The sequence below is a fragment of the Citrus sinensis genome, chromosome 8 (assembly GCF_022201045.2).
Source record: "Citrus sinensis cultivar Valencia sweet orange chromosome 8, DVS_A1.0, whole genome shotgun sequence".
In the NCBI taxonomy this organism is placed as follows: Eukaryota; Viridiplantae; Streptophyta; class Magnoliopsida; order Sapindales; family Rutaceae; genus Citrus; species Citrus sinensis.
In genome coordinates, this window is record NC_068563.1 from 5,720,518 (window position 1) to 5,741,275 (window position 20,758).

Sequence of the window (20,758 nt, forward strand, 5' to 3'; positions counted from 1 at the left end):
ACCCAAGGTGTGACTGCTTTAGCCTTTGGTAATCTATCTAGAAAACTTATAAAGTAGTTTGGGTCACGAATAATGACTCTGTTTGGGTCATGAATAATGTCTCTGAATTCACTTGGCTCGATAACTTCAGGAGATTAAAATAGACCAAATTAATTACTTTTCACCTTTTACAATTTTACTTACATTGAGAATCCTCATTTGGCAAAACTAAGAGGCAAATTCCAGATTGGGAATTGTCTGAGACATTTCTGAAATACAATAGATGAAGCAAAAGTGAGGGGACCATACTGGATACTACCCTTCGGATCATTGAATTAATAAATTTGTCTGATTTACCCTTTTTTCTTTTAATCATCTTCCTGAAGTGTCATTTCAGGAGATATTAGGAAAATCTGAGATGCAAGCAATGAATTCCGAGAAAGATGAATTTTAGCAGAGAATCTCAATCAACTACCGTTGGCATGCGCACGTGGGAGAGAGTTTTGGATGAAAGAACCTGGTCTCATGCTCCTCACTCCGTTGTAATTCATGAGAATTATTGTGCTAAAAGACTTAGGTCATTTATCTAAAAGGAGAAATAAAAACAAATAATTAAACTGCTGAAGAATTCGTGTTTTTTATAAAACAAAGTTGTTTACATTATTTATTTATCATTAATCTTTTAGTTTAGGAGTGTCGTTTTACATGTGTCTTTATTATATTGGTTCATGCTCCCAACATTGTCCCCAATTATATGCATCTATCATTTCTGAAAAAACAACGAAGAGGTGCATACTTCTTGGAGTACATCATTTGCTACTAAAACAATTCACGAGTGATTTATATTTTTGTGGGTGTAATAAGGAAACAAATGTGCCAATTGGCGTCCACAATGGTTATACTTCTTCGAACGATGTATAGATCTGCACTAAACAATGGTTAAACTAGTCATAGACACATTTAGAGACCTCATGCAAGTAAATTATTGACCTACACAATGCAATCAAGTTAATGCAATCCTACAATTATTCGTATTCCCCTCTTCCATATAAATCTACTGACTAAAGTGATACGTTACTCACGTGAAATAACCGGTTGCTGCTTGATGCTTACAACTATGTTTAGATTCATACAAGTATAGCAAAATCAAATGCTGACAAACGAAATGCAGCAAGAAGACTACTTCTCGTACATTTCCCAAATAGATCCTGTTGGCTATTTCACTCGGTTTTCAAAGCAAAACAAATAAATAAATAAATAAATAAAAACCGAAACGGAGCTAAAACAGAGGAGTGCAAAGAAGAAAATAGCTTGTGCAATCCTTTAGCAAAAAACCCAAAAAAAAAAAAAAGTGGCTACTGTTTTTCAGTATCCTCTGTTTTTGAGTACTTTGATTTTTCAAAAACATTATAAGGAGATCATCTTGTTCCTCGTTATTAATTATATTATTAATTTTTTGGGTCACTAGTTTAACACTCGGTACGATATGAGGTGATAAAAATTTTCCAGAAATCCAAGCGGTGAAAGTAAATTCTGAGATAGGATGAAGGTTTTATTCTCTATAAAACAATTTCAGGAATCCAAGTGTTAAAATTCAATTCTAAGATAGGATGAAAGTTTAATTCTTACATGAAGAAAAAAAAAAAAAAAAAAAGTTGTAAACGTTATGCTAGAAGTCTTCAAAGAAAGTTACAGTTTCTATACGTCTCCTGGTTCTGCTCAACTCCACCCCCCACCCCCCCCCCCCCCCCCCCCCCCGCGGGATCCCAAATTTCTATATGAACCATTAGCCTACTGTTTTGTCAAAACTGATGCATTTCAAGCAAAATCACCCCTTATACTGAAGTTGACTTAATGTGATACAAGCAATTTTTTATTTTTTATAAAAAGAAAAACATAAATTTCCATTAAAATAACCACAACAGTATTACAATAACAGACTTAAAAACGGTATAACAATGACAGATTTTAAAGCAATCAAAACATATTACAACGATAATTTAAAGAAAAGAGAAACGCGTACACATGCTAGTGCTTACTCTTCAAAGGAAAAAGCCTGATTACATTCAGTTTCTAAGTCTCCTCTTTCTCCTCATTGTTTTTTGCTGCATTCCGAATTTCTCTAAAATCCATCCGACTATTCCTGTGCTGAAGTTGAACCCGAGAACCAATCCTGCAACAAGTCCACCCGCATAGCGTATCAGAATGATTTTCCAGTCAGGCGCCTGAAAACAGAGACTCTTCTGAGCCGTCAATATGATGATCCTGATTTGTTGGAGGTTCAGAATTCTCACATTCTTTGGACAAAGGCCTTCCACACAATCCCGGGTTTCCATCGAATGAACTATTGTCAAATTCAGGAAATTGGTTTCCTTGTGGTATGGGTCCAGTGAGATTGTTGTGTGAGACATTAAAGAATTCAAGGAATGTGAGATCAACTAGTTGTTGAGGAATCTGTCCTGAAAACCTGTTGTTTGAGAGATCCAACGACTCCATATTTGTTAGATTGCCCAAACATGATGGAAGATGGCCTTGGAGACTGTTGTTGGCGACGCTGAGAACTTGAAGTCCTTTTAAATTGGCAATTGATGTTGGAATCTCCCCATCGAATCTGTTGCTCGAGAGAACAATGCCCGTGAGGAAATTTGGAACCTTGTCATATGACATCATTTGGCCTTTGTTGCTTATTTGCAATGAGTAATCATAAATGCCATATTCCTCGCTGACATACGATGCTCGTAAAATCACGCCTTGCATGTATTTTAGCTCACTTGTATTAACAACTTGCATAGCATTCCAACACTGGAAGTACTTGGATGGAAGCTTTCCAATAAATCTATTGCTAGAGATGTCAATAATGCGGAGTTTAGGAAATCCACAATCAGTTCCAGGTTCCCTTATAATGCCATGAAATTTGTTGGATTGTAGGATGAGAATATTCAAGTTTGGAAGAGCTCCTAACCAAGAGGGAAATGTGTCACTAATCTGGTTGTTCCCAAGATCAAGAAATTCTAAGTTTGAGCAATTGACCAGAGATCTCGGAATTCTTCCTTGTAATAGATTATCGCTTAAGTCAATCATCCTCAACCACTCTACCCCTAAGAAGGTTTGAGGAATGGTTCCAAAAAATTTGTTGTGCTGTAAATTTAATATTGAGAGGTGATTACTGATATTTCCTAAACAATGAGGAAGCAAGCCACTTAAGTTATTGCGAGACAAATCAAGGCCTTCAAGAAAATTCAAATTGCAAATCCATGGTGCAATTCCCCCTATCAGGCTATTGTTTGAAATTAGATAATTCCTGGTTCGTGGGGGTGGAATTGGGAGTGGGCCTTGCAAAAAATTAGAACTAAAATCTAAAGAAAATGGTCTGTTACCCCATGGACAAACAACGGGATATTGATCAAGTCCTGTTAACAAGTTATGGGAAAGGTTCAGGGAAGAGAAATTCTGCTCTAACAACCATTTAGGTATCTTTCCATGAATTCTATTAGAGGAAAGGTCAAGCACGGCCACATTCTTTTGGTTTTTCAAGAAATTTGGAAATTCCGTAAGATTGCATGAACGCAGCCCTACTGTACCAAATTTTTGTGAAGTGGTACTAGAGGTGGCTTTGGTGTGCACTGACAACCTATTTGATGAGAGATATAATACTTCTAAATTTTTTAGGCTAATAAGAAAAACATCCAGCTCCATTCCTCCACTAAAATGATTCCGAGAAAGGTCAAGGCAGCTAAGTTGGGTAAGATTCCTAAGTGAAGAAGGAATTGGACCTGAGAAATTGCAAGAAGAGATATCCAAAGTTTCCAATGACCTAAGATTGCCTATAGTAGAAGGCAAGTTACCCGAAAAATTGTTAGATGCAAGCCCCAACCATTGTAGTTGGGTTAGATTACCTACTGATGGTGGAAGTTTTCCCAAAAAACTACATGACTCCAGGCTTAATCTCTTCAAAGAAGTTAAATTTCCAGTGGAGACAGAAAAATCACCCGATAATTGATTCCCTGAAAGGTCAAGTTCTTCCAAAGAAGGAAGATTTCCAAAGAAATCTGGCAACTCACCAGAAATTTTATTCCCTGAAAGATCAAGTATTTCCAAAGAAGGAAGATTTCCGATGAAAGCTGGCAAATCACTAGAAAAATTAGTCTTTGAAAGAACTAGTGCTTTCAAAGAACTAAGATTTCCAATGACAGCAGGCATGTCACCCGAAAATACATTCAGTGAAAGGTCTAGTTTTTCCAAAGAACTAAGATTTCCAATGGAAGAAGGCAGCCTACCTGATAATTCATTTGTTGAAAGGTCTAGTTCTTTTAAAGAACCAAGATTTCCAATGGAAGCAGGTATCTCACCCGATAATTGATTCGATGAAAGGTCTAAATAGATGAGCTTTGATAGATTACCAAGTGAAGACGGTATTCCTCCTGTTTTTTTTTTAAGAAAAAAAGCGAACATCAGTGTTGATGCTGAAATCTGCTCGCCTCTTGACTGACCAGATTCTTTCACCAACGTTTGTGTTATCTACTGTTGCTCGTTCACTGGGATTGGAATCGTCCTCCTTTCTCTCAATAGACCTGCACTCACTAAAAATGGATTAGAGATGCCGGTGGTTTTGCCGGCGTAAACCCTCCAATGCCTAAGTTAGCACAAGGTGTTTACGGGAAAACAGTGTAATTTGGATTCCAGGAGTTTATTAAAAAATTGTAAGGAAATGGCCTGGTTGCAATTTGGCAGCGTTTTCCCTCTCTCTTTTTTTCTATCCCCATCTTCATCGATTTCTTCCTCTTTTATAGCCGATGTCCCCATGTTCCCATTTGCCCTTCACCCCACCTTTTTCGGGTAGTGGTAGCCCCTCCCGGAACTCTAACCGCTGCATTATGGGCAAATGTGGGATCTTGCATCTCCCGCAACGGTTCTGGGAACAGCGCAACTACCGCGATTCTGTGGGATCGTGTTCCTGTTTTTTTGGGGGACGGGTACCGGCTCGGTATATACCTCTGGTTGGTAATCGCCTATGATTGGTTCATGCTTGTCCCCGTGTTCTGCTCGTACTATTTGGCCGAGGTGATCCATGCCGGGGTGGAGATTAGTAGCATGACCGACTTGGTGCTTTTATTTACTTAACACCAGTCCCCCAGTTTCTGGTCTTGCGAGTGAAATGAGTTAAGAGTGGAAATTGATATTTGAGTCTTACCAACCCGGGGGCTTCCCACCTGGTCCTCTTGTTAACTGGGACGGACCTGAGGTACCATTTTTCTTCTGGGGAGACTCCGACTTGAGCATGGGCCTCTCCGAGTTAGCTGCTTTTGTTCAAAGAGTCTCCTTCAGGCTGGCCACAATGGTCTCGTGTTACAAGACCGTGTCCGCGCGTCATGAGAGGAAGCTTCAAGCTGATAACCAGGAGTTGAAAAAGAAAGCTGAATCTACTGATCGGTCCAAGGAGAAGCTGGCCGAGCTGAACAAGCAGCTTACGGAGCTTGAGGAGAAAGTTACGATTGCTGAGTCTACTTCCTCCAAGCTTGAAGGTGAGTTGGGTGATCTGAAATCCGATCTTCAGGCTACTCAAAGTGAAAGAGATACTCTGAGGACCGCCCTTGAGGGAGAGATCAAATCCCTGAGTGACCAGCTGGCTGAAGAGAAAGGTAAATCCGCTGATGTGGATGATCGGTTGGATGCTGAGTATAACTCCGGGGTTGCTTTCAGCTATAAGTGCATCATGTCTGTACTCAAGGAAGAATACCCCGAGCTCGACATGTGCAAGCTGGAATCTGGGGTGGAGAGGTATATGACTGGGGCCGGCCAGGGAGATAAGGAGCAGGATGAGCAGGAGCAGGTGGAGGTTCCTTTGAATGGGGAGCAGGAGGGTGAAGCTGGGCAGCGTGCTTTTGAAGTGGGTCAGGGGTCCATGCCTCCTCCTCCCGATGTTGCTGATCTTCCGCCTCCCGAGATAGCTGACCCTTCACCTGCTGAGGCCGTTGATTCTACTAATCCTTAGGTCTATTTTTGTGAAGACTGTAGTTTTTCATTTGCCCTGTAAACATTTGAATTTTTTTTTTAAATGTTCTCTATTGGCTTTCTTATCTGGTTTCGCCTGTTGGTTCTTTAGTGCATCGAACAGGAATAGGCATCCGTTTGCCTTGGTAAAAATTTTCGCAAAATCGCCTGCTGGTCTTTGGTGACTGAGCAGGAGCAGACACATATTTGCCTTAGTAAAAGTCTCATAAATTTAGCTGCTGTCCCTTCGTTGTCCGAGCAGAAGTAGGCACTTTCTTGCCTTAGTAAAATTTTCATAAATTAGCTGTTGGTCTTTCGTTGACCGAACAGAAGCAGACATTTTCTTGCCTTCGTAGAATTTTCGTAGATTAGCTACTGGTCTTTCGTTTGACCGAGCAGAAGCATGCACTTTCTTGCCTTCGTAGAATTTTCGTAGATTAGCTGCTGGTCTTTTGGTGACCGAGCAGAAGCAGGCACTTTCTTGCCTTACTAGATTAGCTGCTGGTCTTTCGTTTAACCGAGCAGAAGCAGGCACTTTCTTGCCTTAGTAGATTAGCTGCTGGTCTTTCGTTTGACCGAGCAGAAGCAGACACTTTCTTGCCTTACTAGATTAGCTGCTGGTCTTTCGTTTGACCGAGCAAAAGCAGGCACTTTCTTGCCTTTGTAGAATTTTCGTAGATTAGCTGCTGGTCTTTTGGTGACCGAGCAGAAGCATGCACTTACTCGCTTTAGTAGATTAGCTGCTGGTCTTTCGTTTGACCGAGCAGAAGCAGGCACTTTCTTGCCTTAGTAGAATTTAATGTGTTTGCTAACAGACGAGTTCCATACTGAATTCATCTTTATTGAATTTCGAATGCGTTACAGAAACATGGAATATATGTGTGTGTCACAAATCACCGTGTTCGTAACAGAAATAACTTATCCAAATGAAAACTAATAGAGCACTTTGCTTACTGGAAGTACTTTTTCAAGTGCTCGGCGTTCCACGACCTCTTCACCTCTCGTCCGTCTGGATACGCCAGCTTGTAGGCTCCTGGTCCAGTTGCTCGTATCACCCTGTATGGGCCTTCCCATTTTGGTCTAAGAGCTCCATGGTTGGGATTCCTGGTGTTTTGGTTCACCTTCCTGAGCACCCAATCTTCTGTTTGGAACTGCCTCACGCGTACGTTCTTGTTGTAATAACGCATAACCCTTTGCTGACACTGGGTCACTTTCTGCGAGGCCCCTTCCCTTTTCTCCTCAAGTAGGTCCAGGCTTAAGCAGATCTGCTCGTCATTTTGCTTCTCAGTGAAATATTCCGTTCGATGTGTCCCCACTCCAATTTCTGCTGGGACTACCGCCTCATGACCGAAAGCTAAAGCGAACGGGGTTTCCCCCGTGGCGGTTTTGTGAGTTGTTCGGTATGCCCATAACACTCTTGGTAGCTCGTCAACCCAGGCTCCCTTCTTCTCTCCCAACCTAGTTTTCAAGAGCTTCTTTATCACTTTGTTGACCGCTTCCACCTATCCGTTTGCCCGGGGGTGAGCGAGGGTGCAGAACTTCAGATCCACCCCCAAATTTTGGCAAAATTCCCTGAAGTTGCCGTTGTCAAATTGCTTCCCGTTGTTTGTAATGATGGTATAGGGAATCCCGTATCTGTAGATGATGTTCTTCCAAATGAAATCAGTTGTCTTTCTCTCCGTGATTTGGCTGAGGGCCCCCACTTCCACCCACTTGGTGAAGTAGTCTATTGCCACAATTGCATGTGTCGCCGCTCTCCGGCCCTTAGGTAACGGACCAATCAAGTCGATTCCCCACTGAGTGAAAGGCCACAGGGATGTCATAGTGGTCAGCTTTTCTGGGGGTTGTGCAGGAACCTCAGAGAAGCTTTGGTAGGTTTTACAGTTCTTTGTCATCCTTTTCGCATCCTGGTGCATGGTTGGCCAGAAGTATCCTTGCCGAAGTGCCTTGAAGGCTAAAGTTCTTGCCCCCGAATGATTGCCGCATATTCCTTCATGAATCTCCCTCAGTACATAATCTGCCTCCTCCTCATCCACACATCTCAAAAGGGGCAAGGTGAACCCTCGGCGATACAACACTTCATCTAGTAGCGTGTACCTCGCTGCTCGGCATTTTAACTTTCTTGCTTGCCTTTTGTCCTCTGGTAAAACTCCGTCGCGGATATATGCGCGAATCGGGTCCATCCAGGATTCTCCAGTGCTTACTCTCATCACCTCCACTTCCTCTCCTATACTCGGCGAGGTCCTTACCTCTAGTGGGACCGACTTAGGTAATTTCGGATCTGCAATTGCGGCCATCCTAGCCAACATATCTGCTCGGTAATTCTCATTCTGGGATATCTGCTTTACCTCCACTTCTTGGAAAAGCCCGACCATCTGCCTTGCCTTTTTCAAATAAAGACCCATCTTCTCTCCCCTTGCTTGGAACTGATCGTTGAGCTGATTACATACCAATTGGGAATCTGCTCGAATTTCTATCCTCTCTGCTCTTAAAGCGTGTGCAAGTCCGAGCCCGGTGATAAAGGCTTCATATTCAGCTTGGTTGTTTGTGAGCTGAAATTCGAACTTCACTGCATATGTTATTTCGGTCCCTTCTGGGCTCCGTATTACAACTCCTGCTCCGGATCCTTGCTCACTACATGATCCATCAACCATTATCAACCACACCCCCTCTGTTTTCTCCTGCTCTATTGGTTGCTCCTCCCGAACTTCTTCCCCTGGCTCCGCTCGGTCAACCATAAATTCTGCCAGTGCTTGGGCTTTGATTGCTCCTCGGGGTTTATAGGAGAGGTCAAATTCACTTAGCTCCACAGACCATTTTACTAACCGACCAGATGCATCTGGTTTTTGAAGTGTTTGCCAAAGAGGCTGGTCAGTTATCACAACAATCTGGTGGGCCTGAAAATACGGTCTGAGTTTTCGGGCTGCAGTTATTAGAGTCAGCGCCCACCTCTCCATCAATGGATATCTGGTTTCTGCGTCTACCAGGGCCTTGCTCGTGTAGTATACCGGGTGTTGCTTTCCTTCCTCTTCTCTGACCAAAACCGAGCTGGTAGCCCATTCAGAGATTGCCAGGTACAGAAACAGCTGGTCACCCTCTCTCGGAGTTGACAGTAACGGTGCACGGGCCAGATATTCCTTCAGCTGCCCAAATGCTTCCTCGCACTCTGATGTCCACTCCATCTTTCTCAATTTCTTTATGATTTGGAAGAAAGGGTGGCATTTATCTGTGGCCCGCGAGATGAATCGGTTCAATGCTGCCAATTTCCCTGTAAGGCTCTGCACCTCCTTAACTGTCCGCGGAGATCTCATTTCTGTAACCGATCGTATTTTTTCGGGGTTGGCCTCAATCCCTCGGTGGCTTACCAGGAATCCGAGGAATTTGCCCGAGCTGACCCCAAATGCACATTTCTCCGAGTTTAGTTTCATCTCATACTTCCTCAGTAATTCAAAGGTCTCTTCTAGATGCTTCACATGATCCCTCGGCTCTTTGGACTTTGTAATCATATCATCCACGTATACCTCCATAGTGTGTCCAATCAACGGCTTGAAGATCTTGTTTACCAACCTTTGATAGGTGGCTCCTGCATTTTTTAGGCCGAAAGGCATTACCCTGTAGCAAAACAAACCCATGTTAGTTATAAAGGCAGTGCTTTCCTCATCCTGCTCGTCCATGGGTATTTGGTTGTATCCAGAAAAGGCATCCATGAAACTGAGCAGACCGTGACCTGCTGTTGAGTCCACCAGCTGATCTATTTTGGGTAGGGGAAAACTGTCCTTTGGGCATGCCTTATTGAGGTCCGTGAAGTCCACACACATTCTCCACTTCCCGTTGGCCTTTTTTACCAGGACTACATTTGAAATCCATTCTGGGTACCTGGCTTCCCTTATAAATCATACTTTCAACAGCTTCTCCACCTTGGTGTTTATGGCCTCGTACCTTTCCTGGTTAAAGAATCTCCTCTTCTGTCTCATTGGCCTTGCCCCATTCTTTATGGCCAACATGTGGCAAGCTACCCCGCGGTCAATTCTTGGCATATCCTCATGAGACCAGGTAAATATATCTGCATGGGACCGTAGACACTTCACTAGCTCGTCTTTTATTGCTTCGCCCAATTCTGATCCGACCTTAACCACTCTGCTAGGGTCATTCCTACTTACAACAACCTCCTCCAGCTTCTCAACAGGTTCCTGGCGACCATTTTTTGAATCCCCTCGGCTATCTAGAGAGGTCACCTGCAGCGTTTCCTTGGCCGCTGTAGCATAACAGCTCCTCGCCATTCTTTGGTCGCCTTTTACTACACCCACAACTCCATTTATTCTGTACTTCAGCGCCAGATAATGCGTGGACATTACACATTGGCTTATCCTCATGAACGGTCTCCCCAATATCATCTGGTAAGGACTTCTTTCCTCTACCACGACAAAGTCCAGCATCATCGTTCTTTCAAATGGCTTTGTCCCCACAGTAATCGGGAGTTCAATGACCCCCATGGGAGTTAGTCGTCCCCCTCCAAATCCCTTCAAGGATGTATTCGTCCGCTCCAGCTTTAAGTCTGAAATCCCCATATCATCTAGGGCCGACTTAAACAGAATATCGACTGAACTGCCCGTGTCCACCAGTATTCGCTGCAATTCTGTACCGGCCACCTTTGCCTTAATCACCAAGGCATCCTCATGAGGATACAGAATACCCTCTTCGTTATCCTCCGTCCACATAATGGGAACTTGCCGCACTTTTGCTCTTTTGGCTGCCGGCAAATTTAGAAGCACCTCTTTACCAGTCATGGCGTATCTCCCATAGTTCTTCCGTGCTCTGTTTGAATCCCCGGCCAATGTTGGCCCTCCTGCTATCACACGGATGGCCGGCTGTTCTCGTTCCAGACCCCTCTCAACTCCTTCATCCCGTGTGTACTCTAACTCAATGACAGGGGACACTCCGTCTACATACTCATCCAAGTATCGGTTCCTTACTAAATCTTCCACCTGAATCTTCAGGTCACGACATTGGCTGATAGTGTGACCGTGAGTGTCGTGGAATTTGCAGAATCTGCCCTTATCCCGTCGATGAGTCGGTTTTGTTATTGGGGCTGGAGGGTATAGCAGGCCTCGTCTCTCGATCCTCTCATATAATTCCTCCATAGAGATCTTTAATGGAGTGTACTGTCTATAGGCCGAGCTCTGGTCTACCAGCTGAACTGCTCAGCTATCATGAATGTCACCTTGGGCTGTCCCAGTTGCTAACTGATTTGGTCAACTAGCCCTGGAATTGGTTGCATGTAATGCTCTGGGAGTGTTGTGGTAGGGGTGGGCAGCCATCTGCCGGAATTCTCGCTGCCGCTCTGGGATTGGGGGGCGCTGAGGTTGAGCCCGGCTGTGTTGGAACTGTTGTGCTCTCGGAGCTATGGGGTAAGGGCGGGACCGAGCTGATATTCCGCCCATCCCTGAAGATTCTCCAGTTCGCTTTCCCAACCCGCTCCCTTTCAGGGCTCTCCGCTCCTTTCGCCTCAGCTCTTCCAGCTGTTCACTTTTAATTCTTGCTGATTTCTCCTCTTCGATTTCTATATCTCGTCTCGCCTGCTCATACCCCGACGAGTAATTCTGTACGAGGGGGCTCCTTAAGTTATACCACAATCGACCGATTCTTACACCTTCTTTTAATCCCCTCAACGCCTGCGGGTGATTAAAAGCTCCCAAATCCAGCACGGCTCGGTTGTATCGTTTTACAAAATCCCGAAGGGATTCATGCTCCTCCTGCTTCATCCCCATCAATTCCATCATGTCGTCCTCTGGGGCCACTGCCCCTCGGAACTGCTCGGCCAACTCCTGGCACATCTGCTCATACCCCTTTATACTTCCTCGAGGCAGCTTGCGGTACCATTCTCGGGCTCGTCCCTCTAGTGTCAACGGGAACATCCTACACCTCTGAGCTGGTGTCAGCCCCTGCACACCCGTCATGTCGTTGAAACGCTCAATGTGCACCAACGGGTCACTTCGCCCGGAGTATTTGAGGTCGGGGAAGCGGAAATCTCTTGGGATTATGGTACTCATGATCTCAGTTGATAACGGAGATTCTTCATCTAGCATTATCCTCCAGCTCGGGGGCTTTCTCTTGCCCTGCATCTCCTCTATCACCTGCGCCAATCTGCGCACCTCCCCCTTCAATTCTATAGCACGATCAGGACCACGTGCAACTATCTGGTCTCGCTCCTGCTCGACATTCTGCAACCGCTGTCTGAGCTCTCCTTCATCAACACTGGCCCCTCGGCCATTAATTCCCAGTATTCGTCCAGGGCGAGGTTGGTCTCTCCCTTTATCAACGTGTTCCCCTGGGACCCGACCAGTACTTCTATGGGGATGCGCCCTATTAGGTTGATCTGGGGGCGGAGGGATTTCCTCGACTCTACGCCCCCGGATGCTGGGTTCTGCTCCAACTTCGTCTCTTCCCACGGGGGTTTCACAATCCCTTCTCCGCTCATCCCTCAGCTCAAACAATATGGCTGTGAGAGTCTCCATTTGTTTCTCCATCCGCTCCAATCGATCTTGCATCACCCTCTCTCGAGCTTCATTTGCAATTTTCCGAAGGGTGATTGTCTCCCCCGATTCGTTATCCTCCCTCAAAGCGTCCTTCCTTGACAAATCCATGTCTAATCGTTCGATGTTTCTCCGGTAACTACTAATTCGGTGGTAGCTTTTTATCCAGCTCCCCACAGACGGCGCCAAAATGTTGATGCTGAAATCTGCTAGCCTCTTGACCGACCAGATTCTTTCACCAACGTTTGTGTTATCTACTGTTGCTCGTTCACTAGGATTGGAATCGTCCTCCTTTCTCTCAATAGACCTGCACTCACTAAAAATGGATCAGAGACGCCGGTGGTTTTGCCGGCGTAAACCCTCCGATGCCTAAGTTAGCACAAGGTGTTTACGGAAAAACAGTGTAATTTGGATTCCAGGAGTTTATTAAAAATTTGTAAGGAAATGGCCTGATTGCAATTTGGCAGCGTTTTCCCTCTCTCTTTTTTTCTATCCCCATCTTCATCGATTTCTTCCTCTTTTATAGCCGCTGTCCCCACGTTTCCATTTGCCCTTCACCCCACCTTTTTCGGGTAGTGGCAGTCCCTCCCGGAACTCTAACCGCTGCATTATGGGCAAATGTGGGATCTCGCATCTCCCGCAACGGTTCTGGGAACAGCGCAACTACCGCGATTCTGTGGAATCGTGTTCCCGCTTTTTTGGGGGACGGGTACCGGCTCGGTATATACCTCTGGTTGGTAATCGCCTATGATCGGTTCATGCTTGTCCCCGTGTTCTGCTCGTACTATTTGGCCGAGGTGATCCATGCCGGGGTAGAGATTAGTAGCATGGCCGACCTGGTGCTTTTATTTACTTAACAATCAGCATCCAGTGAAATACCAATAGACACGACATATTAATTTAAGTAGACAATTTTAATAATAATAATGAAACTAACCTTGCACTAGGCAGTTTTGCAAAGACAGAAATCTCAAAGAAGATAGATTACCCAAGTTATGAGGTATCGGAGTATTAAATATCAACACTCGACCAAGGTTAAGTGTTTCAAGATTGGTCAACTTCTGGACTAGATTTGTGAGGCTGGTTTTACCGAGTTCAAGAAAACCTCCAGAATATCCATTTCCTGATAAATCAAGGGATACTAAGTTGGAGAGCTCTAAAATTTCTGATGGTATTTGACCAGTAAAGAAAGAATCTGAGAGGTTTAGATAAGATAATCTCGAAAGGTTGGCGATTTCTGGAGGGATTTCAGGGTAACGGAAGTCATTACCAGCTAGATTACCACTCAAGATGGATAAGATTGAAAAGGCTGCTGCTAGAGTTGATGGAACCTTGGAGGCAGCTGTTGGAGAGGTCTAGCTTGATGACATGACCATTGTTCTCACTGCACTCAACGCCGTCCCAAGAGCAGCAGTCAACGTTACCTTCTCCTTGCTTCCAGGATGCCACTTTAGGACGACATTCATAGCTCCAAGGATAATTATGGTGACTCTCCTCAATGGGGACATTAATGATTAGGCCTTCTTTGAATTGCAATAATGCAGAGCGCTCATCGTCGTGACAGATTGGCAGCACAGAAGAAGCAGTACTGAAGTTTGCAGTTGCAAAATTAAAGATGATGAGGGAAAAAACAAACAGCACAAATATTGAGAAAAAACTTAGGGATAAACCCATTGTTTCCTCGCAGTAAAATCTATTAAACTTTATCAATGTGAAGAGACATCAGCATCGTGGTCAGCTTTTATAGGCAATTCGCAATTAATTTCTATTGGAAGCTGACAAGTGATAGATTACTGGATGTTCATATTCATATATCTTCTCTGCTTTGTTTCTACGTCATCGAAATTTGAGATTAATTAATATATGTATAAATAGTTCTGTTTATTCGTTTAAATTCTATTGTAAATGAATTTCACCCTTTTACTCTGCCTACCCAGTTATTGCGATTTCGACTATTTTATGATGTTAATTAATGATCAACATCGTAAGCAATTATTAAATAATAAATAAATGAAATAATTATTAGTGCGTTTACTTTTAGAGTTTAGGTAGTTTTTAATAAATTAAAGAGAAACCTATGATTCTTGAACATTAAGCCAAAAGCAAAGGGACTCTCTTTAAACAACTTTAGACTTGTTCCCAGGTTAAGTCTAACTCAAATATTGACCGGAGGCTAGTGATTAGTGAGAAATTAAGTGAAGTTTCAATTAATTGGCAATTTTCTCCTAATAGCTAAGCTCAATTTTAAGTGAAGTCTTCGAGCGCACAGTGCATGCTTTATTAGAAGACTGGGGAAATAGACGTCAATTTTAAGTGAAGTCTTCGAGCGCACAATGCATGCTTTACATGCAATTTTCTTCGAACGCATTAGAAAATTATTAGAAGACTGGGGAAATAGACGTCAATAAACAAACATGCATTAGCTAACAAAAATTAAGTTGTGAAGCGGCAAAGTACCACTAAAATATTTTTTTTAATTTAATGTATTATTGATAATTTATTAAGAAAATTATTTAAGAGGATCTATCAAACTTGCCTATGGTGGGTCAATTTCGAAATCGCTAATTTTGGAGTCGGATTTATGCATTAATTGTATTTGTATCATAAATTACCACCCCTGTGCATGACTATAACGTGACGAAGGCCCATGGAATATTGACTCAAGACCAGGGAGAGTCGGTCTATAATAAGTGTTAATTGTATTTGTATCATAACTTGTCTATGGTGGGTTTGTTTCCTTTCATTTTCAATAATTTGTCATCGAATGGGTCAATTTGCCTTATTTTTCTCCGTAATTTCCCCATTGCTGCCGGTTCAATACAACTTCTCTTCACCGCATGTTTAAATATTCTGCATACTTGACGGCAATTGTCATCGATGCTGACGTATTGTTGTCAGGTAAATGTTCCTTTATTTTATTGTTAAAAAGACCTTATCAGAAGACTAGAATCAAGTGAGGATGTTTTGTCTCGATGGCTTGCAAACCATAATCGGTAATTTGTAGTTATGAAGAGGAAAAAAAAAGAATTAATACGGCAAGCTAATGGAATTAAGAGTAACTAAGAGGACCGAATTTTTGAGTTTTTATCTCATTGATAATGGGGTTGTTGTGCGTATGATTGGATTCAAAAAATTAATGTAGTGGGGACAATATTATAAAAAAAAACTTAATAAAATAAATATTCAAAATTTAATATCTATTGATACTAGTCATGAAAAACATTCTTACACTTGTTCTCCACGTGTTTTCATATTTTTGAAATGTTCAATAATTTCTCGCTATCACTACTATTAATTACATCTTTTTTTCTATATACTATAAACAGGCAATCATTCGTCTAACGATCTCCAATGCAATGCCGCAGTCAATTCTTCATGATGTGCATTGCCCAAATGCTCTTTTACAGTGATACTGGCAACAGGTAGAACCAAAACTAATGTCCACAATAAATATGCTAATGGAATACACTTTGTACTTTTTAGTTTAAACCAATTTTCAACAACTATCAATTGGCCCCACTGAAAAGATAATTTATAAAATTGATTCATTATTAAATTTTCTTAACAAAATTGCTCCGATAGAAAAATGATTATCCCAAGATTAACATGAAATTAAGACATTTTTTCTTCCACCAGGGACAATTGCGAAGTAGATCCGCCTCTGTTTGACTGTAGGTGATTTCATAACAACGTTTTGGATCAAGCCCACGGCACCTCAACGTTTTCAAATCTTTATGAATTATTTATCTTATTTTCTGTTTCAAATTTGAATGGATCTCTGTTTGAGTAAACCGAATAAACATAAATGCACGTATTTAATGATTTGCAAAATTTGTTCTATATTTTTGCTACTTACTCGTTGTTTTCGTATCATCATGTTTTCTCTTAGATTTCAAAATTTTCATTCAAAATTCATCCTATCCATGAAGTAGTCCTTACGGTTTAATTCAAATACTTGGTTCCTGTGTTTTTTTTTAAATTATCCAAAATATTACTTATTCAGCACATGGCATTTATAATATTTCACATATTCTAGCTATTGACTATGTGCCTAGCACAGCCAATCACTTCTAGTAATTACGATTTCAACAAGTTTACGATGTTAATGATCAAACAACACACTTTCTAAACTAATTAAAATAATGCCTAGCTAGCTAATTAAATAATGGATTAATGGAATAGACGTGGATGTCTAGTTTTCGAGTCTGAATTTTTTTAAAAAAAAATTAATTGAAGAAAACATTATAGGTGAGTCCTATCCTTAAGTAAGTAAAAATCAAAGCAACTCTACATAACTTTAGGCGTGTAGCTGAGTCCTATTCCGCTTTAAACCCTACATGTGAAGATCAGCAGCAGCTGGGCCATAGATAAGCTGTTTGGTTCTGCATCCTCAGCAATCGTACTTCTTTACTTTTTATGGATAAAATATTATTTTCCGTTGGATCTAACTTTTTATGGATAAAATATTATTTTCATGTGATATCAGCTCAAAGTTCAAATAAATCTTACGTACAACAAGTGGCAAATGGTGAATTCCCTTCCTTAGCCGAGGTGTTTATTAAGTTATTAAAAAAAATAGTGAAAAACAGATGATAATTAAATAGTTTTTTATGCAAACAAATCCATTGTAGTAGAAGTGACAATTTTTGACACGATCAACTAACCCCACACAGACACCAGAAAAAATTTTAATGAACTTGGATTTACTAAAATTGACATAATTTTTAATTTAGATCAATTAAAGGTATTTCATTTTATATTGTCGGATTCACTATTAGTCATCATAAATTATTGTCCACAGACGATCAAGGCTCGCAGACAGAGACTAGCGGCTAGCAAATAGAAGTCTTCAAGTATCAATTTTTAGTGATGGCAAGCTCAATTTCCGTCAAGTGTTTTAGGTCTTTGCATGATCTTTACATATTTCGTGTTAGAAAATTATTTCTTAGTTTTTAAGATAGGAATGACGAAGGAGGGATGTAGAAATGACTAGGACGTGACAAAGGCTCATGGAACATTGACTCGAGACTAGTGAGAGTCTGTCTTTAATAATGAGTATCAATTTAGGTCTGTCTTTATTAAAATTTGGTTCTTTTTTCTCCTTTTCCCACTATTACCACTTCGCTTAACTTTTCCTTCACGCCATGTTGAGTATTCCGTATCCTCCAACAGTGCCTTGAATGAGATCTTCTACTCCATCAGTGCTTGTGTGCTGTGTTTCATTTGGGATTAGATTTCTCATATAGATAGAGAACTCTAACTCTGTTGTCCGATGTCTCTGCATTTTCTTTAACTCTCTACTCTCCTCGTGTAATTAAGGAGGATTAAAGTAAAAGAAAAGAATAGAACCAGTTCTCCCAATTTGTTGCACTGGCTATCAGATTTCAATATTATACTAATTACTGGCCAAAAACATAATTTTTTATTTAAATTGTGAAAAAGACTTGAATGTTCTCATCGTAAAATAAGTTCCATTAAAACAAATCATAATATTTATGGAATATTTATAACCAAGAATGATTGCTACTGCTTAACTAGTTCCAATTTAAAAGTTGAATCCCGCTCACACGAGTGAGGAGGGGTATTTGTTTAAATTTTTTTTGTATTTAACTTCACCCTTTCAACTAGTTTACGATGTTGATCATCAAAAAGCGCACTTTCTAAACTAACTAAAATAGTACCTAGCTAGCTAATTAAATAATGGATTAATGGAATAAATTTGGATGTCTAGTTTTAGAGTTTGAATTTTTTTTTTAACTTAATTAAAGAGACCATATTATTCTTAGTTAAGTAAAAATTATTCTTAATTAAGTAAAAATGAAAGCAACTCTACATAACTTTAGGCGTGTTTACACGTCCAAAAAAGAAGAAAAAATTGCAATGAGTTTGGTATTTGACTGTCAACTTGCGAATGCTCAAGTCCCTGTCGCATTGATTGTATTCCAATGAATGAATAGATTTTGATTAAAGAAAATCTGGACATGTACATTTTGTGTACACAGTGACCTTGTGTTCAATATGCCTTACAGTAGTTTCAAAGAAACGGATGTTATAATCCATTGGGTCACTGAGAAGACAATCTCCACTGCCCCGATTAAAGTCTATTTCACTATTCTTGTACTGTAGTTGAGCTTTTGCTCAAAACTGTTATTGTTATCACTATTTTAATGGTCTTAAAATCATCATTGAAAAAAATATATTAATTTCCAAACACTATTAATTTTCTTTTATGAATGAAGCTTTCATTACACCACCACAACCATATTACAATAGCAAAATTAAAAACAATCACAAAAATAGTACACTAACAATATAAAGAAAAGAAAAACAAGTACTCATAATTAATAGTGCAAACCCTTCGAAGAAAAAGCCTAATTACATTCAGTTTCTACGTCTCCTATTTTTCCTTCTTTTTTTTTGCTGCATCCCCAATTTCTCCAGAAACCATCCGACTATCCCTGTGCTGAAGTTGAACCCGAGAACTAATCCCGCAACAACTCCACCTGCATAACCTATCAGAACGATTTCCCAATCAAATGCGCCTGAAAGCAGAGCCTTCGAGTCTGCAATCTGATCTTCATTTGCTGGAGCTTCAGAATTCTCACACTCTTTGAACAAAGGCTTTCCACACAATCCAGAGTTCCCATCAAATGAACTACTGTCAAATGTAGGAAATTGGTTTGCTTCTGGAATGGGTCCCGTGAGATTGTTGTGTGAGACATTGAAGAATTCAAGGAATGTGAGCCCAGTTAGCTGCTGTGGAATCTGTCCCGAAAACCAGTTGTTTGAGAGATCCAATGATTCTAATTTTGTTAGGTCGCCGAAACATGATGGAATATGCCCTTCGAGGTTATTGTTGGCGAGGCTCAGAACTTGAAGCCCCTTTAAATTGGCAATCGATGTTGGAATCTCTCCATGAAATCCATTGCTTGAGAGGATGACGGCGGTAAGGATATATGGAATCTTTTCATAGGACAACATTTGGCCTTTGTTGCTCATTGTCAATGAGTAATAATAATGGGGAAAATATCCATAGAAGTCAAACGAAAAATACGAAGAGAGAAAATTTCGCATGTATCTCAGTTGACTCGCATTGACAAATTTCATGGCATTCCAACATTGAAAATATTTAGATGGAAGATTACCTGTAAAACTGTTGTTAGATAGGTCAACGATTCGAAGCTTCGGAAATCCACACTCCATTTTATGTTCCTTGATTTCACCATGGAAGTTGTTGGATTGTAAGACGAGAATATCTAACTCCGAAAGAGTTCCCAACCATGCAGGAAAAGTATCAATGATTTGGTTATTCCCAAGATCAATAATTTCTAACACTGCACAATTGGCTAATGATTTAGGAATTCTTCCTTGTAATAAATTATGGCTCATATCAATTATCCCCAAATTACTTCCATTCATGAAGGTATCTGGGATGGTCCCAAAGAAGTTGTTCCCTTGCAAGTCTAGCACTCAAAGTTCACCACTGAAATTGCCCAAACATCGAGGAAGCTCACCGCTTAAGTTATTGTCTGACAAATCAAGGATATAAAGACTACTCAAATTGCATATCCATGATGGAATTTCCCCTGTTAGGTTGTTCTTTGAAACTAGATAGTGCCTTGTTTTGGTGGGTGGAGCTGGGATTGGTCCTTGAAGGAAATTAGAACTGAGATCTAAAGTAAATTCACCACTACTCCAGGGAAAAACAGAAGGATGTTGATCAAACCCAGTTAAAGAGTTTTTGGAAAGGTTTAAGTAGCTGAAATTCTGCATGCTTGGGTTCAACAGCCATTTAGGTATGTTTCCATGTAGTTTGTTGGAGGAAAGGTCTAGCGCCTTCAAATGTTTTTGTTGTTTCAAGAAATTTGGAAATTCAAAAAGGTTGCAAGAACGCTATCCTACAGACAAATTTTTTTCTGAAGTGGTGTTAGAGTGCAATTTATGCACTAGTTTTGCATTGTTTACTTCCCTTAATATCGATGTTTTGCACTTAATAATAGTGATTTACTTGTGTTTTACTTTTGTAGGTGCAATTCTATTGATTGGTGATAAAATTGAGCTATAAGATGATGTTTAAGGATGATTGTTCTCTTGGAGAAATTATGAGCGTCAGAAGAACTTTGTTGATAAGGTGTGGGCGCGTGTTGTCAACTACGGACCTGCAGTTTTTAGTTTAACGTGTTTTGTATTTTTGGTTATTTTTGTAATTACGAATTTAATATTTCAGATATTAGTATTTTATTTTAAATAGAATT

The 20,758-nt window shown here is 40.9% G+C and overlaps 3 protein-coding genes across 3 annotated transcripts; all 3 read right to left on the bottom strand.

Annotated features, from left to right (window-relative positions):
- Positions 1–2,196: 2,196 nt before the first annotated feature.
- On the bottom strand, positions 2,197–4,877 carry LOC127899239 (receptor-like protein 53). Its single transcript, XM_052432576.1, has 3 exons — positions 4,807–4,877; positions 4,483–4,550; positions 2,197–4,400 (listed from the first exon to the last, which is right to left on the bottom strand). The coding sequence occupies exons 1-3, from the start codon at positions 4,875–4,877 to the stop codon at positions 2,197–2,199; spliced, it is 2,343 nt and encodes a 780-aa protein (XP_052288536.1).
- A 2,043-nt stretch (positions 4,878–6,920) lies between these two features.
- LOC127899240 (uncharacterized) lies at positions 6,921–9,788 on the bottom strand. The gene is made up of 2 exons (XM_052432577.1): positions 7,510–9,788; positions 6,921–7,428 (listed from the first exon to the last, which is right to left on the bottom strand). The coding sequence occupies exons 1-2, from the start codon at positions 9,786–9,788 to the stop codon at positions 6,921–6,923; spliced, it is 2,787 nt and encodes a 928-aa protein (XP_052288537.1).
- A 9,096-nt stretch (positions 9,789–18,884) lies between these two features.
- LOC127899241 (receptor like protein 22-like) lies at positions 18,885–19,922 on the bottom strand. The gene has a single exon (XM_052432578.1). The coding sequence runs from the start codon at positions 19,920–19,922 to the stop codon at positions 18,885–18,887; it is 1,038 nt and encodes a 345-aa protein (XP_052288538.1).
- Positions 19,923–20,758: the final 836 nt, after the last annotated feature.

What these genes read in the sequence shown, in the direction of transcription:
- LOC127899239 (XM_052432576.1), bottom strand. Translation starts at nt 4,877, where the DNA reads ATGCAAGATCCCACATTTGCCCATAATGCAGCGGTTAGAGTTCCGGGA. An exon ending in GCTACCACTACCCGAAAAAG is followed by an intron (nt 4,551 to 4,806) that starts GTGGGGTGAAGG and finishes TAGTGAGTGCAG; the next exon opens with GTCTATTGAGAGAAAGGAGG. An exon ending in AGTAGATAACACAAACGTTG is followed by an intron (nt 4,401 to 4,482) that starts GTGAAAGAATCT and finishes AAAAAAAAACAG; the next exon opens with GAGGAATACCGTCTTCACTT.
- LOC127899240 (XM_052432577.1), bottom strand. Translation starts at nt 9,788, where the DNA reads ATGTGTGTGGACTTCACGGACCTCAATAAGGCATGCCCAAAGGACAGT. An exon ending in AATTTGGGGGTGGATCTGAA is followed by an intron (nt 7,429 to 7,509) that starts GTTCTGCACCCT and finishes CTTGAAAACTAG; the next exon opens with GTTGGGAGAGAAGAAGGGAG.
- LOC127899241 (XM_052432578.1), bottom strand. Translation starts at nt 19,922, where the DNA reads ATGAATGGAAGTAATTTGGGGATAATTGATATGAGCCATAATTTATTA.